Source organism: Carya illinoinensis, chromosome 10 (assembly GCF_018687715.1).
Source record: "Carya illinoinensis cultivar Pawnee chromosome 10, C.illinoinensisPawnee_v1, whole genome shotgun sequence".
Taxonomy (NCBI): domain Eukaryota; kingdom Viridiplantae; phylum Streptophyta; class Magnoliopsida; order Fagales; family Juglandaceae; genus Carya; species Carya illinoinensis.
The window spans coordinates 32,073,573-32,089,819 of record NC_056761.1 but is presented as its reverse complement, the minus strand read 5'-3'; the positions used below and the strand labels follow the sequence as shown (position 1 = coordinate 32,089,819).

Below are 16,247 nucleotides of genomic sequence, written 5' to 3'. Positions count from 1 at the left end.
ATTTTACACACGCATTTGTGACGTGAATGGGTGCCAACCAGCCTAAGTCGGGATGAATTGAAGGAGGAATAAGATACATATAAAGCATTGGTTTCTTTATTTTTAAAATTATATTTTTTAAAGATTAATTTTATATATAAAGAAAATTTTTTATATTAGATTATATATTTTTGAATTAAATAAAAATAAAATATTATTTTTTTTATTTTTTTTCTTAAAATTATTATATTTATATATTTTACAATTAGTACAATGTGCTTAAAAATATCAATTTTATATATCTAAGTATTATTAATTTTATATATTAAAATGATCAATTTTATCAATAAATATTAATATATATTAAAAAAATTTGTATCATTAGCTTAGTATAAATTTAATATATCAAAATCATCTTAATAAATTTTATAAAATTGATTTTAATAAATAGGAAAAAAATAATAAAATAATGTTTGAATATTAAATTATGATTTTTTTAATTTGAAGAAATATTATTTATAGTTATATAAAATTTTAAAGATGTATTATTAATTTAAAAGAATATTACGTAAATATAAAGATGCATAACATTATCAATGCGCTTACAGCCGGAAAGGAAATAGCGTACGAAAGCAGGCGTCAGGCGTGAGAGGTAGAAACTACACACCGGACGCGATTTTTGATGCGGACCCTACAACTACGAGGGAGCGACTACCCCAAAAGCCCTTGTTTCTCGCCTCTTCCATATTTTTTCCTTTCCGGTTTTGCACTCAATCCCCTCTCCCTCTCCCTCTCTCTGTCACTCTGAGGATCGATTTGGGGGCCAAGTTCAATGGATAACATCAATGACAAGAATTATAATCACGAGGAATCAAGCCCATTCTTGAGTAAGCAAGTCGGAGAAGAAGAAAAAGATGCACAGAAACCCAGCAAGCCCACCGACACCAAGGCTGACACCGTCACTATCTCGCCCGGGACCAAAGCTCCGGCTCCGGGACCGGGAAATATTGGTGGATACGGCTGGACAGCAGACGGGTTGCCATTGGGACACGGGAGTGTGATGGGCGAGCCGATGGGCAGGGCCCACTGGGACTCTTCTCTCTTCGCCTGTCTTGGACGCAACGACGAGTTCTGTAGCAGCGATCTTGAAGTTTGTAAGTCATTTATTCTTTCACAGTCGATTTATCTATTAGAGACTTGAGTTGATATTTGGGCATTCTGTAATTACCGTTAAAAATGGGTTATTCTGTAATTGTCTGTGTCTTTCTTTGCATTCTGAATTTTACTTTGGGTTTGGGGTTTTCTATTTGTTTCATTTTTGTGCACATGGTGCTAGCACATTGGTTCAACGATAAAACTGAGCCCTGTAGTACCAAATATGTTTCTTTTTAATATGAGATATAATCCAACTTAATCGCAATTTTTGCTGCTGTTGAGTCAAAGATCAATGTTTGCAAAGAGAAATTCTGTTATTTTTATTTTTCTTTCTATACGTTTGAGGATATAGAATTGATTTCTGAGTTCTGGCTGTGTTTTTCCTTTGTGATCCATCAGTTACATAATTTTACATCTGGATGGACTTTTATGAAGAATCGGTATTTTTTAAAGAAAAGATATTTTAAAAAAGTATGTGAAGAGTGCAATTCTCCTGGATTAGCTTTATCAATTAGTTTTTAAAGAAAATGACGATGAGTTAGAAAGTTTGCATTTTGTTAGTAATGCATGGCATGCAGCTCGAATAAAATAGTGAACAATTAATAATGGAGATATAATTCACGTAGGATGTAAATTTGATTGCTGTATACAAAATTTTATAACCCAGTTTAAAATAACTATATGAGTAACAATATGGACACGACCATTTTATAACTAGCCAGTCTGATAGTGTTACTTCATTAAACTAACATTATAAGTTTTTGAAATTTGAGTTTCCCATTTGATTTGAATTTCAAAGTTTGCATATCCGTCTTTCTTTTAACAAATTATGTAAAGAAAGTGATCTATATGTATCATTACTCTGATTGCATAGAGGTTTATATCAATTAATACTTGTTGCTTTTGGAATGCAAGATTTCTTGATGATGTCTTTTTCTTTGTAAATTGATATGCTTTTAAAGTCCATTTTTGCACCACATTTTCAAGTTTTGTCCTTAACATTGTGTTGTCTGGCCAGGTCTTCTTGGAAGTGTGGCTCCTTGTGTGCTGTATGGAAGCAATGCTGAGAGACTTGGATCCAGTCCTGGCACTTTTGCAGATCACTGCTTGCGTTATTCTGGTCTATATTTGATTGGGAATTCCGTTTTTGGTTGGAATTTCCTTGCACCATTGTTTTCACACTCTAGCCGTACTGCCATTCGTCGGAAGTTCAACCTAGAGGTAAGTTTTTCTCTTTTCTTACCCTCATTACCTCCTAAAAACAAGGTGACATGTTCAATGGCAGTTTTGGTCTGCCATTGAGTTGGTTGATTTTATTTTGTGTTGTTGTGTACGTTTATGCTTTCTATGCATATGTTTGTTTATCTATTAATTATAGCACTCCTCAATTATACATTTTGTATCCTATTTTGTTCTTATCATAAAGTACTTCTTCTATAAATGAACCGAGCTCTGTATAGTCTTTTTTTATAAGAAAGTTTATTAATGCCAATAGGCATAGCCAATTTCACTGGATGAATACGAGAGAAAACACCTAGTTGGCGTGCAAAAAACGATAAACCCATCTAGGAAAATGAACCTAACAAAGCCCTAGCCCAAGCCCAAAGCCGCGCCTGCCCCAAACCACCACCAGTGCAGCAATGCCTATCCCACCAAACCAGATTTTGACCATACACCAAGCCACTGTAAATTTCCCAACACACTCCTCAATACTTGTAAACTCCGAACGGGCCTACTAAAATATACGATTGGTTCTATCATTTCTCTGGTCCTGCCTTGACTTGAACTACCTCCCTTATCGTCATAGTTGATTGCAAAGAGATGCAATCATGACAGCAATTATGGAATTTTGAATATTCTCATCATAGAGATGCATTTTAAAGTGTTACTATTATATATATGTATTATAGTTGTATATCAATAAAAAAAAAAAAATGTTATATTTGTGGTTTCATGAAGTTTTGATATATATAACTTATTTTTTCTAAAGATGATATAAATATATTGTTTGAGAGAGAGAGAGAGAGAGCCTTATGCCATGGACACCTTAGTTCTGAGAATGTTATGGTGTTAATGAATTTGTTAGTATTTCTGTTGTGGTGTTCTTGGCCTTCTGGTCATGTGGATTCATGAGTTACATATGTTTCGTATATTTGTATCTAATTTCCACGCCCTACGTCAGATAAATGCTTTCTGTTTTCATTTTATGGCAATTGTGAATTATAGAAATCATTGCTCCTATTCATACTCTTGAATGTTTTAAGGATTTAGGACACTACATGTGTTAATTGGTAAAAGGATACGGCAAAGCCAATAGTAATTTAAGTTGAGAAATTTGATACTTAGTCCTAATCTTCCATACAGTTCAATAGGAGTTTTGATTTCCTTATACACCCCGAGAGAATAATCTTATGATTATAATCTCTAGTCTAGGTCTGAAATGCAAAGCTCCAGCTGTCTCCATGAAAAAGAAAGAAAGAAAAAAAATAAAATAAAAATCTCCTCTGCTGCTGCCTCCCACGTCTCATGTGTTCGGCGTGCTATGATTGAGATGAAATTCCATAAGGCCATAATCAATTCTCCTATTTCCTCATAGATCCTCTTCTTTCTTTTCTTCCATAAATGCCCTACAATATACAAATGAAATGATATTATAGTTTAAGTATTTCAAGGGCAAATATGAGACTTTGATGTGCAAAATATTATCATCAATAAATTTTTCATTAAGTGTTAAAATTTTGATGTATAATTAAGTGTTCAATCCTTATTTGATAAAATAAATTACTCATTTAAACAACTTAATTATGCAATTCTAACCCTTTATCACACCCCCCAACTAGCTTTTTGCTAGATTCTAGCAAATAAAGCGAATGAATTCATGCAAAGGTGAGATTACTAACTACAATTTCAGAAAATCCAAGAATCACATGCTATGAAATAGATTTGTTGAGTTTAAGAACACTGGAGATAGATTAATCTGAATTTTGTATCAACTGAGAGATTTATACACAATTTAGTTAATCAACCAAGGGAATTACATGTAACAAAGCTTGCTTTCTCAAGTGCATGGAAATGGGGTTAGAATTTCAAGATCGACTACCAAGAGACATTAACAGTTTCAATCACAACAACCAATCTTAGAAAACCACATGGTATTACTCTAATTCAAAACCATTGTAGTGGCGGCTTTCACGCTATTACACTTTGAAAGGTACTTACTTCTTTTTTTTTTTGTAAGGGCCCCGGTAATAGGCAGCCTTTTTCACTACACAAATGTAATTTTTGTTTTTTTTATGTTTTTAGATTTCCTAGTGGGGGAATCGGACTTATGAATGTGCGCCTATCCACACTTTCACAAGTCAGCCCTTACCACTAGTCTACCTAAAGGATTTTTTTTTTTATTTTTTTTTTATCCCTGGCTTGTTCCTTTTCTCATTTAATTCATTTCAGATCTCTTCCTAAGCCATTAGGATATGGTTCATTAGAGTCTCAAACAATTGAAGTGTAAATCAACCAACAATGACTCAATGTAGTCTTTCTAGGCCTTCCAGGTATGTGTTGTGTGTGTTTTAGCAAAACTTTTAACATTTTTTCCTTGGTTTAATAACTAAATAAAGTGGATAAGTCCCTCTTTTGACATATACTCATATTTGCACTACATTCCACATGTTTCATGACCTCAACAAATCTTTTTTTTTTTTTTAACAAATTTTTAACAAAATTTTAACACATTTTTAACAAAAAATCCTCCCCCCAACTAAATGTGACATTGTCCTCAATGTTCAGCAATTGAATATTCGATGATGTATGTTATACAGACATGAATTGGAGCAAGATAAACACTGTAGAACATATATTGAGACGAAAATGATTAAACAGAGAGGAAAAAAAATTCACCTGAGATATTCGAGCGTACACAAGGAGTAGATTTTTGTCAAAGTTAAAAACACAAAAAGCAAAAAAAAGAAAAACAAAACAAACAAATACGGTATATGCAATGAAAAATCAGAAATTAATTCTAATAAGCAGGATCCTCCAGAGTAGTGGACTCAAAACAAAATAAACAAAATGCAAAACAAGCAAGAAAGGAAAAGAATATTTTTTTTTTTTTTACTTTTATATAAACTTGAGGTTCTTAGCCTCATGTTTGAGACGCTCATTCTCTTCATACAATATCATGTCATTCCTATCCATGGGAACTGGCAAGCGGAATGAAGAATCTAATAGAGATTTCAACTGTTTATTCTTCTGCCGAATGATTCCTTCCCTTGTGTGAGACTCTTGAACAATTCGTTGAAGTACAACAATTTGTTCTTTAAGCCTTTCAACCTCATGGTTTTTGGCTTGTACCCGTTGGGAAAAAGCAACAATAGAGGATGAGTAGCGAGTCCCAAGACTCACCAAGTCGTAGATAGCATCGGAGTCTGACTTATTAGCCATACTATTATTCTCTTGTTGCAACATGGCACCAATGGTAGCTGCAGAAAGAACAGGAGGTTGAGATGCAGAATGCCTCATGGATGGATCTAGAGAAATGTTAGAAGAATGAGCCATTGACAAATGAATAGAAGGCTTAAAACGAGAATGTTGACAGAATGCAGATGAATTATAGAGATGAGAAGAAAACTTGATGCGGATTAGATGAACTTCAGGACTGATTTTATAGAGATAGCATAAAGAACCAGACGAGCTATCATCCAAGTCAAAGAGTAATGTGATTTTTTTTCGGTGAAAATGACATTTCTTAGAAACTCGGAGCCTTCAATCTCGTTTGTCAACAACATCAGGCGATTTTTTTCAAATCTCCAGCTAGACTTGTCAGGTCACGGACGGATCCATTTTTTCGGTGAAAATGACATTTCTTAGAAACTCGGAGCCTTCAATCTCGTTTGTCAATAACATCAGGCAATTTTTTTCAAATCTCCAGCTACACTTGTCAGGTCACGGACGGATCCATTTTTTCGGTGAAAATGACATTTCTTAAAAACTCGGAGCCTTCAATCTCGTTTGTCAACAATATCAGGCGATTTTTTTTTTCAAATCTCCAGCTACACTTGTCAGGTCACGGACGGATCTTTTTTTTTTATCACTTTCCAGCATGTAAAATTCTAGAATGAGAGATTTAATCTGCTTTCAACTCATTACTAACACTCCCCTCAAAGTGGACCAACATAAGTGTAAGGCATACAAACAGAAAATTAAATTCTCTTCCACCCCCCAACTAGATTGTAGCATTGTCCTCAATGGTGCAAGAGAAACGAAAGAATTTACACAAAGAGAATAGTTAAGGGGCAAAACAACTAACAGAAGAACCGAAAATTTGAAGAAAAATTGAAGGAAAGAGGAAAAGGAAGTACCTGGATAGCTTTGAAAGAAATGCAACCAAAAAAATAAAAAAAATAAAATAAAAATAAAAACTAAAGAACAAAAGAAAACAATGAAAAGAAATGGATAGATCAAGAATCATCAATTAGGATCAAGCAAATGCAAAGTAGGTTCTTCAGGTGCAATCTCAATAGCACCATGAGGGAAAACTTTTTTAACCAAATAAGGCCCACTCCACCGAAACCGTAACTTACCAGGATCAAAAAACTTACTTTGGATGTGTTTGTTGGCTAAACATATTTGAAACATTTGGTCAGAGCAATATTTAAGCAAGTGAAGGTCATCATAAAAAAAATTATTCAACTTCAGATTTGAATTTTCGAGTGTTCTGAGTGCTCCAATGAGATGGTGTCTGTTATCTGAAGATGGTTTTATAGGTGCTGCCCAAGATGGCAACTTTTCAAACATTGGTTGCCAAAGCACCCCATGACCAATCCCTGCAAAAGAAATATTAGAAGTATCATCAAGTATATTCACATCACTTAGAATACTTTCTAATGACAATTGTAAATCAGTGGAAGAATGATTCAAGTGAAAATCCTCATCAATGATATTTTCCAGCAAATTAACTTCCTGGACTTCTTCCAAATCCTGAGGTTGCCTGCAAGTATTAAAGATATTCAGCTCCAATGTCATGTTTTCAAAACTCAATTTCAAAATTCCACTTCTACAATTAATTAATGCGTTAGATGTAGCAAGAAATGGTCTACCAAGAATTACAGGAGCTTGGAAAGTAGATGGATTTGATAAGTTCATATCAAGCACCACAAAATCCACAAGATAGTAAAATTTATCAACTTGAACCAAAACATTCTCAACTATACCCCTAGGCATTTTTATTGATCTATCAGCAAGTTGCAGAATGATAGGTGTGGATTTCAGTTCACCTAAATCAAGCTGTTCATACACAGTGTAAGGCAATAAATTGACACTTGAACCAAGATCCAACAAAGCGTGACCAATTTTTGAATTTCCTATTACACAAGCAATTGTAGGTGCTCCAGGGTCCTTGTATTTAGGTGGTGTATTACTCTGAATGATGGCACTAACCTGCTCAGTAAGAAAAGCTTTCTTATGCACATTTAATTTTCTTTTCACAGTGCATAAATCCTTTAAAAATTTTGCATATGCAGGAATTTGCTGAATAGCATCTAACAAAGGGATGTTAATCCTAACTTGTCTAAAAACCTCAAGAATTTCAGCAAGATGCTTATCTTTATGCAACGGAACTAATCGTTGAGAAAAAGGAGCAGGTATAGGACAATGAATTTTCTCATGCTCATCAGACACATGCTCTCCATCTTTATTAGAAGGGTTAGAGACCTTACCAGAATTGTATGGCTCATGTGCTGGAATGTTTACCACCTTACCGCTTCTTAAAGTAGTCACCGCTTTGACTGACTTTAAGTTAGGGTCCTCACTTATTGCTTGCACTTGATGAGGCTGCCCTTGTGGATTTGGTTGTAACTGTGCAGGAAATTTACCCTTCTATTGGGTACTTAAAGATGTAGTTAGCCTTGTGAGGGAACTCTGTATGTCATTAATTGCCAATGAATTCTGATTGTTGAGTGTTGCTTGACCTTGCATGAACTGTTGAAGTGTCACACTCAGCTGCTGAACCGTATCTTTAAGTCCCTTCTTTTGCATTGGAGGTGCTTGAATTGCCAGTTGAGAGGGTCCTGGGGCCAAGGTTGCTGAAGTTACATGCTGGTCACCCGTCCAACTGAGATTTGGGTGGTTCTTCTTTTAGTTGTTTTGCCCCTTAACTGCTCTCTTTGTATAAATTCTTTCGTTTCTCTTGCATCATTGAGGACAATACTACAATCTAGTTGGGGGGTGGAAGAGAATTTATTTCTCTGTTTGCACGCCTTAGACATATTTTGGTCCACTAAAATTAAAAAAAAAAAAAATAATAATAATAATTGGATCCGTCCGTGACCTGACAAGTGTGGCTGGAGATTTGAAAAAAATCGTCTGATGTTGTTGACAAACGAGATTGAAGGCTCCGAGTTTCTAAGAAATGTCATTTTCACCGAAATCACATTACTCTTTGATTTGGATTATAGCTCGTCTGGTTCTTTATGCTATCTCTATAAAATCAGTCCTGAAGTTCATCCAATCTGCATCAAGTTTTCTTCTCATCTCTATAACTCATCTGCATTCTGTCAACATTCTCGTTTTAAGCCTTCTATTCCTTTGTCAATGGCTCATTTTTCTAACATTTCTCTAGATCCATCCATGAGGCATTCTGCATCTCAATCTCCTGTCCTTTCTGCAGCTACCATTGGTACCATGTTGCAACAAGAGAATAATAGTATGGCTAATAAGTCAGACTCTGATGCTATCTACGACTTGGTGAGTCTTGGGACTCGCTACTCATCCTCCATTGTTGCTTTTTCCCAGCGGGTACAAGCCAAAAACCATGAGATTGAAAGGCTTAAAGAACAAATTGTTGTACTTCAACTAATTGTTCAAGAGTCTCACATAAGGGAAGGAATCATTCGGCAGAAGAATAAACAGTTTAAATCTCTATTAGATTCTTCATTCCGCTTGCCAATTCCCATGGATAGGGATGACATGATGTTATATGAAGAGAATGAGCGTCTCAAACATGAGGCTAAGAACCTCAAGTTTATGTAAAAGTAAAAAATAAATAAATAAATAAATAATTTTCTTTTACTTTCTTGCTTGTTTTGCATTTTGAATTAATTTCTGATTCTTTATTGTATATACCATATTTGTTTGTTTTGTTTTTTTTTTTGCTTTTTGTGTTTTTAACTTTGACAGAAATCTACTCCTTGTATACGCTCGAATACCTCAGGTGAATTTTTTCCTCTCTGTTTAATCATTTTCGTCTCAATATGTTCTACAGTGTTTATCTTGCGCCAATTCATGTTTGTATAACATACATCATCGAATATTCAATTGCTGAACATTGAGGACAATGTCACATTTAGTTGGGGGGAGGGTTTTCTGTTAAAAATGTGTTAAAATTCTGTTAAAAATGTGTTAAAAAATTTGTTTTTAAAAAAAAAGAGATTTGTTGAGGTCATGGAACATGTGGAATGTAGTGCTAATATGAGTATATGTCAAAAGAGAGACTTATCCATTTTATTTAGTTGTTAAACCAAGGGAAAGATGTTAAAAATTTTGCTAAAACACACACAACACACACCTGGAAGGCCTAGAAAGACTACATTAAGTCATTGTTGGTTGATTTACACTTCAATTGTTTGATACTCTAATGAACCATATCCTAATGGCTTAGGAAGAGATCTGAAATGAATTAAATGAGAAAAGGGACAAGCCAGGGATCCAAAAAATAAAAATAAAAAAATAAAAAAATCCTTTAGGTAGACTAGTGGTAAGGGATGACTTGTGAAAGTGTGGATAGACGCACATTCATAGGTCCGATTCCCCACTAAGAAATCTAAAAACATAAAAAAAATAAAATTACACTTGTGTAGTGGAAAAGGCTACTTATTACCGGGGTCCTTACAAAAAAGTAGGCGCCTTTTAAAGTGTAATAGCGTGAAAGCCACCACTACGATGGTTTTGAATTAGAGTAAGACCATGTGGTTTTCTCAGATTTGTTGTTGTGATTAAAACTGTTAATGTCTCTTGGTAGTCGATCTTGGAATTCTAACCCCATTTCCATGCACTTGAAAGAAAGCAAGCTTTGTTACATGTAATTCCCTTGGTTGATTAACTAAATTGTGTATAAATCTCTTAGTTGATACAAAATTCATATTAATCTATCTCCAGTGTTCTTAAACTCAACAAGTCTATTTCATAGCATGTGATTCTCAAAATTCTTTTGAAATTGTAGTTGGAAATCTCACCCTCGCATGAATTCGTTCACTTTATTTGCTAGAGTCTAGCAAAAAGCTAGTTGGGGGTGTGATGAAGCGCTAAAATTGCATGATTAGGTTACTTAAGCGAACAAATTGTTTAATAAAAAAATGATTTAAGTACTTAATTATGCAATAGATCACATTACTTGAGTCAATTGATAAATTCTAGTATTTTGGTGCTTAAAAAGATTTATAATGCAATTGTTTCACATGAAAATAAATATTTCATTTTTATTCCTCTCATAACAGGGATAGTTTGGGCAATACACATGCAGAAAAATGCACACATGTAGGACAACAACTTTGTTCTTCTTTTTAGAGTAAATGAACGTGCAGCAAAGAGATCACTCGGACAGCCAACAGCAGGAGCACACAAGCATCATCACATTGGACACATCACACACTCGGCATGCAGCAACAAGATCCTTGGACAGCACGTTGCAACACAAACTCACACATGCTAAAAGCACACCCACTCACTCGGATCTGCAGCAGTTGCTGCAGCAAGGAAAAGCACAATGCACATGCAAACAATGCAGACCATTCGGACCACATGGACAGCACACATGCAGCAGGAACACAGCAACAGAAAGAATCATTCGGAAAGTAGCTCACACATGCACATGCAGAACAGCAACCACTCATTCGAATGTGCACACATGCAGAACGCATGCAGAACAGAAAGCAGGAGAAGAATCTGCAGCAGATCACGCATGGACCGAAAGCAGCAGCAGGGGGCAAGCAGCTGTTTTTCTTGACTTTTACTTTCATTCTTCTTGCTTTTGCACATGAAAGGTCAAACTCTGCATGCTTAAACAAATCACGTTAATCAGGACAGCAAGAAATCACATGGGATAGCTGGACCGAAAGCAGCAGCAAGGGGCAAGCAGCTGTTTTTCTTGACTTTTACTTTCATTCTTCTTGCTTTCGGTTTGACAGCAGCTGGAACAGCAGGCCCTTAGCACATGGATATGCGCTGGATCGTGAAAGACGCTGGGAAAAGTCTTTATTTATCATTTCTTTTGTGAGGAGTTGGGGTACAGGAGGGTAGACCTTCTCTCTCTTTTTTTTTTTTTTCGTTTAAGACAGTGCAATAGCTTAGTTTATTATTATTCTTCTTTCTTTTTCAGTCGGCTGGTTTTCATTTTTATTTTAAAAAACGCTGTCTTCGTTTGGACGGAGGGTGTTCTTACATTCATTTTTTTCGTTTCAGTTTTATTCCATTGGGCGGCTTGTTTATTTTTTTTTCTTTTCGTTCTTGTTAGTTTAGAGTTTAAGAGACGGTTGGAATTTATTTTCTGTTACTTTTACCTTTTTGTTTACGTTGCTTGTTGTAGTTTTTATACTTGTTCCTTTCTCTTTCGTCCGGACAATATTAGTTTTCATCTCATTTGAATATTTTCTCACAGATTTTAATATGGCTTTGTTTAGATTAATTTTTGTTCTTAAAAATATCATGTGTAGCTAATTTCTTAAGCTTGGGTTGCGGAATGGGACGTGATTTGTTTTGGATTTTAGATCGATGCAATATTTTGTTGATAATGTTGATTTCACTTAAGCCTTATAACCTCCTCAGTGCAAGTCCGGTCCATGAATATAGAACAAACCTCTTCAAACTCTTTGATATGCAAATAAGGGTTCTCAGAATCCATGCCATGAAAATGTGGGATTAATGGAATAATTCCAGATTTGAAATTAAAATTGTTTGCATTCAAAGGTTGAATTATGCATGAGGGTGTGCCAGTTCTGACAGGTTGCAAATAATCTCTAAGTGTCTTGTTTTGATTCACCATTTCCCTATCATGATTCTCATTTTCAGCCATGATGCAATCAGTGTCTGATGATGATTCAACAGAAGATGATGCAGAGCTGAAAGATGTCAATGATTCTGTCCTAAACAGTCGAGATGTATGGTCTCTAGTCCAACCAGTCATACAAACAGGAGCAGAAAATCAAAGACTATGAAGAATAAACAGATAGAAGGAAAAAAATTAGATGTCACCCAGGCTGTGAAGAGATTCACAGCTCCACAAACGTCCTCTCAGCAGTAGAGGAATGCTCTAATAAGCACTAGTTGTCCCCGGCAACGGCGTCAAAAACTTGACTAGGTTTCGAATGTGCTTCCAAGTATAGAAGTGTCAAGTTGTATCAAGGATAAGTCCAGGATCGTATTTCACAGGGACAAAGGGTTATCAAAGCGTATAGGAGATTTGTGAGTAACAAATGAATCAAGTATGAGTGATGAAAATAAAATTCAAATGCAATGAAAAAAAAGATAATCGAAGTTAAAATAAGAGTTTCTTAAGAAAAACTAATTAATGAACACTTGGGTTGGGTTTGGGACTCTCTTTATTTTGGATTCTAGATAATTTTCTCGATTAACAACCCAATCAAGGCATTGATAATCGGAAGATAAAAGGGTTAAGCTCAAGTTTTGCAATATTTTCCTAAGGGATTTTCTATTTTTCTAGCCGAACACACATTAACAAACAAACGAGAGAAGCCTTGATAATTTTCAAGTTTTTGATGTGCCTTACGTCAACAATAAAACAAGAGCAAGAGCTTCAATCTATTTTTAATTTAATTCCAACTAGTAACTTAGTGAAATCAACATTATCAACAAAATATTGCATCGATCTAAAATCCAAAACAAATCACGCCCCATTCCGCAACCCAAGCTTAAAAAATTAGCTACGCATAATATTTCTAGCAACAAAGATTAATCTAAGTTGAGCCATGATAAAAACTGAAAAGAAATAAAAATAATAAAACATACAACGTAAAGCAAAAAAAATGAAACCAGTGCCGCAAGGCCACCGACTCCCCTGCATCTCTAAAAGAACGAAAATGTGAAAAAAAAGTAAACAGCCAAAAGAACAATGAAATCCGAGAGGAAGAGAGGACCTTCCATCCGTCTGAAATCTTAAACTAAAGACTAGTAGAACAATAAAAACGAGAGAGTTCTGAAATGAAAAATAAAAGAAACTAAAACAGAAAAATTCCCAAAAGATGAAAACGAAAAAGTAAATAAATTCAATGCTGAACTGAACTGCAGTAAAATAAAAATAAGAGCTACTCCTACTGCCTAACGAAACAACCCAGCAATAAAACTAAAAAAAACAAAAACAATGAAACCGAGAGAGAGAGTTCTATCTCCCACGGAAAATGCAAAGATCCAAAGTCCCCCTCCCAACAACAACTCTTTCCTTTAACCAGAAGAAAAGAAAGAAGAAAAACTGAAACTCTCCCGCTCTTGCTGCCAAACTGAAAGCAAGAAAAAGAAATGAATCAAAGTAAAAGTCAAGAAAAACAGCTGCCCAAGTCTTGCTGCTGCCAAACCGAAAACTACTCTTCCTCCATGAACAAAAGTCTCCCAGCCATATAAAAACAAGTTTGAAAAGTAAAGGGTCAAAAACTTCTGCTGCTGCTTTCGGTTCATGTGAGTTTGGTCTGTATGTTTGCATTTTTCTGCATGTCTGTATGTTTTAGTCTGCTGCATGGTTGAATTTTCTGCATGTGTGATGTTGTGGTCCGAATGATTATCTGCTGATGCTGTCCAATTGCTTTTCCTTCAGCGTGATGGTCTGCTTTGTTGAAAGATTTTTCTGCTACTGTACATGTGCTGCTGCAAGTGTGAGTTGCTATCCTGCATGTGCATGTGTGAGCTGCTTTCCGAATGATTGGTTGCTGTCCATGTGATTTTTCTGTTCTGCATGTGCTGTCCATGTGATGAATGGTCTGCATATTTGCTGTCATGTGGTCCGAATGCTTTCTGCACTGCATGTGCATGTGTTTTTGTAGGTCCACATTTTCTGCATCTGTTTTTCTGCATGTGTTTTTCTGCATGTGTGCACATCCCGAATGATTCTTCTTGTTCTGCATGTGTATGTGTTGTCCGAGTGAGTTTGTTTGCTTTTAGCATGTGTGAGTTTGTGTTGCATGCATGTGAGGTGCTTGTCTTGTTTCATGTGAAACAATTGCATTATAAATCTTTTTAAGCACCAAAATACTAGAATTTATCAATTGAATAAAGTAATGTGATCTATTGCATAATTAAGTACTTAAATCATTTTTTATTAAACAATTTGTTCGCTTAAGTAACTTAATCATGCAATTTTAGCACTTCATCACACCCCCCAACTAGCTTATTGGTAGACTCTAGCAAACAAAGCGAATGAATTCATGCAAAGGTGAGATTACCAACTACAATTTCAGAAAATTCAAAAATCACATGCTATGAAATAGACTTGTTGAGTTTAAGAACACTGGAGATAGATTAATCTGAATTTTGTATCAACTGAGAGATTTATACACAATTTAGTTAATCAACCAAGTGAATTACATTTAACAAAACTTGCTTTCTTTCAAGTGCATGGAAATGGGGTTAGAATTCCAAGATCGACTACCAAGAGACATTAACAGTTTCAATCACAACAACCAATCTGAGAAAACCACATGGTCTTACCTACTCTAATTCAAAACCATTGTAGTGACGGCTTTCACGCTATTACACTTTGAACGGCGCCTACTTTTTTTTTGTGAGAACCCTGGTAATAGGCAGCCTTTTCTACTACACAAACGTAATTTTTGTTTTTTTATGTTTTCTTAGATTTCCTAGTGGGGGAATCGGACCTATGAATGTGCGCCTATCCACACTTTCACAAGTCAGCCCTTACCACTAGTCTACCTAAAGGATTTTTTTATTTTTTTATTTTTTTGGATCTCTGGCTTGTCCCTTTTCTCATTTAATTCATTTCAAATCTCTTCCTAAGCCATTAGGATATGGTTCATTAGAGTTTCAAACAATTGAAGTGTAAATCAACCAACAATGACTCAATGTAGTCTTTCTAGGCCTTCCAGGTATGTGTTGTGTGTGTTTTAGCAAAGCTTTTAACATTTTTCCCTTGGTTTAATAACTAAATAAAGTGGATAAGTCCCTCTTTTGACATATACTCATATTTGCACTACATTCCACATGTTTTATGACCTCAACAAATCTTTTTTTTTTTTTTTTAACAAATTTTTAACAAAATTTTAACACATTTTTAACAGAAAACCCTCCCCCCAACTAAATGTGACATTGTCCTCAATGTTCAACAATTGAATGTAAACACTGCAGAACATATATTGAGACGAAAATGATTAAACAGAGGGAGAGAGAGAGAGAGAGAGAGAGAGAGAGAGAGAGAGAGAGAGAGAGAGAGAGTTTGTTATTACGGTTGGGGCTCGAGGCAATGTTATGTTGTTTTTGCTGGATTTTCCTCTGCTGCCTTTTCTTGCCCAATAAGGGGGGTTGTTGCTGGCAGGATTGGGTACCCTCCAATCCTGATGCACCACTTCAACATTCTACAGATTTTACAGTAAGTTCAACTACACTAGATTATTGTTTTCTTCTTAAAGAAAAATCTTAAATCCAAAAATATAAACCCTAATGCTAATTGTTCTTAAGACAATCATTAAACATCATTATGATGGTCACTCAAGGTCGAGGCCACCACCTTGATAAACGGTTGGAATAATAAATTAAAAAAAAATAATAATTTGGCATTGCGGGAGGTGGCTGCGACACCAACCATTTATGAGCTGCAGCCGGAGAGAAATTAATATGGCAACCAAGGTTGGATCCAACACCACCACAATGCCGAACTTGGTAGATTCTATCGGATTTGCCACATCCAATGCCACCACGTTGCTGTATTCGATAGAATTGACTAGATGACTAGATTTGGCCAGTTCGACATCACCCAAGCGCCATATCTCTTTATTTTGGTTGGTTTTGGCCAATCCTGTGCCACCCTGGCACTGAACCATGGTGGCCATCCACTACTTTGATGCCGGAGGTGGTGTCGGACTGACTAAGCTATTCTTCTCTCT

The 16,247-nt window shown here is 35.5% G+C and overlaps 1 protein-coding gene and 1 long non-coding RNA gene across 7 annotated transcripts; one reads left to right on the top strand and one right to left on the bottom strand.

Moving 5' to 3' along the window:
* The first annotated feature begins 622 nt into the window (after positions 1-622).
* On the top strand, positions 623-11,585 carry LOC122279957 (cell number regulator 8-like). Of its 6 annotated transcripts, none has more exons than XM_043090874.1 (3): positions 627-1,133; positions 2,153-2,355; positions 10,693-11,585. In XM_043090874.1, the coding sequence occupies exons 1-3, from the start codon at positions 812-814 to the stop codon at positions 10,699-10,701; spliced, it is 534 nt and encodes a 177-aa protein (XP_042946808.1). In that variant the 5' UTR covers positions 627-811; the 3' UTR covers positions 10,702-11,585. The 6 variants fall into 6 exon arrangements, with proteins under 6 accessions (XP_042946805.1, XP_042946808.1, XP_042946810.1 ...); XM_043090876.1 differs by lacking the exon at positions 10,693-11,585 and adding an exon at positions 4,438-4,461; XM_043090872.1 differs by having other exon boundaries at positions 628-1,133; positions 10,649-11,585.
* Positions 11,586-13,381: 1,796 nt separating this feature from the next.
* LOC122278940 lies at positions 13,382-16,026 on the bottom strand. Its single transcript, XR_006229390.1, has 2 exons — positions 15,591-16,026; positions 13,382-14,249 (listed from the first exon to the last, which is right to left on the bottom strand). It is a non-coding gene; the product is annotated as an uncharacterized LOC122278940 (long non-coding RNA).
* Positions 16,027-16,247: the final 221 nt, after the last annotated feature.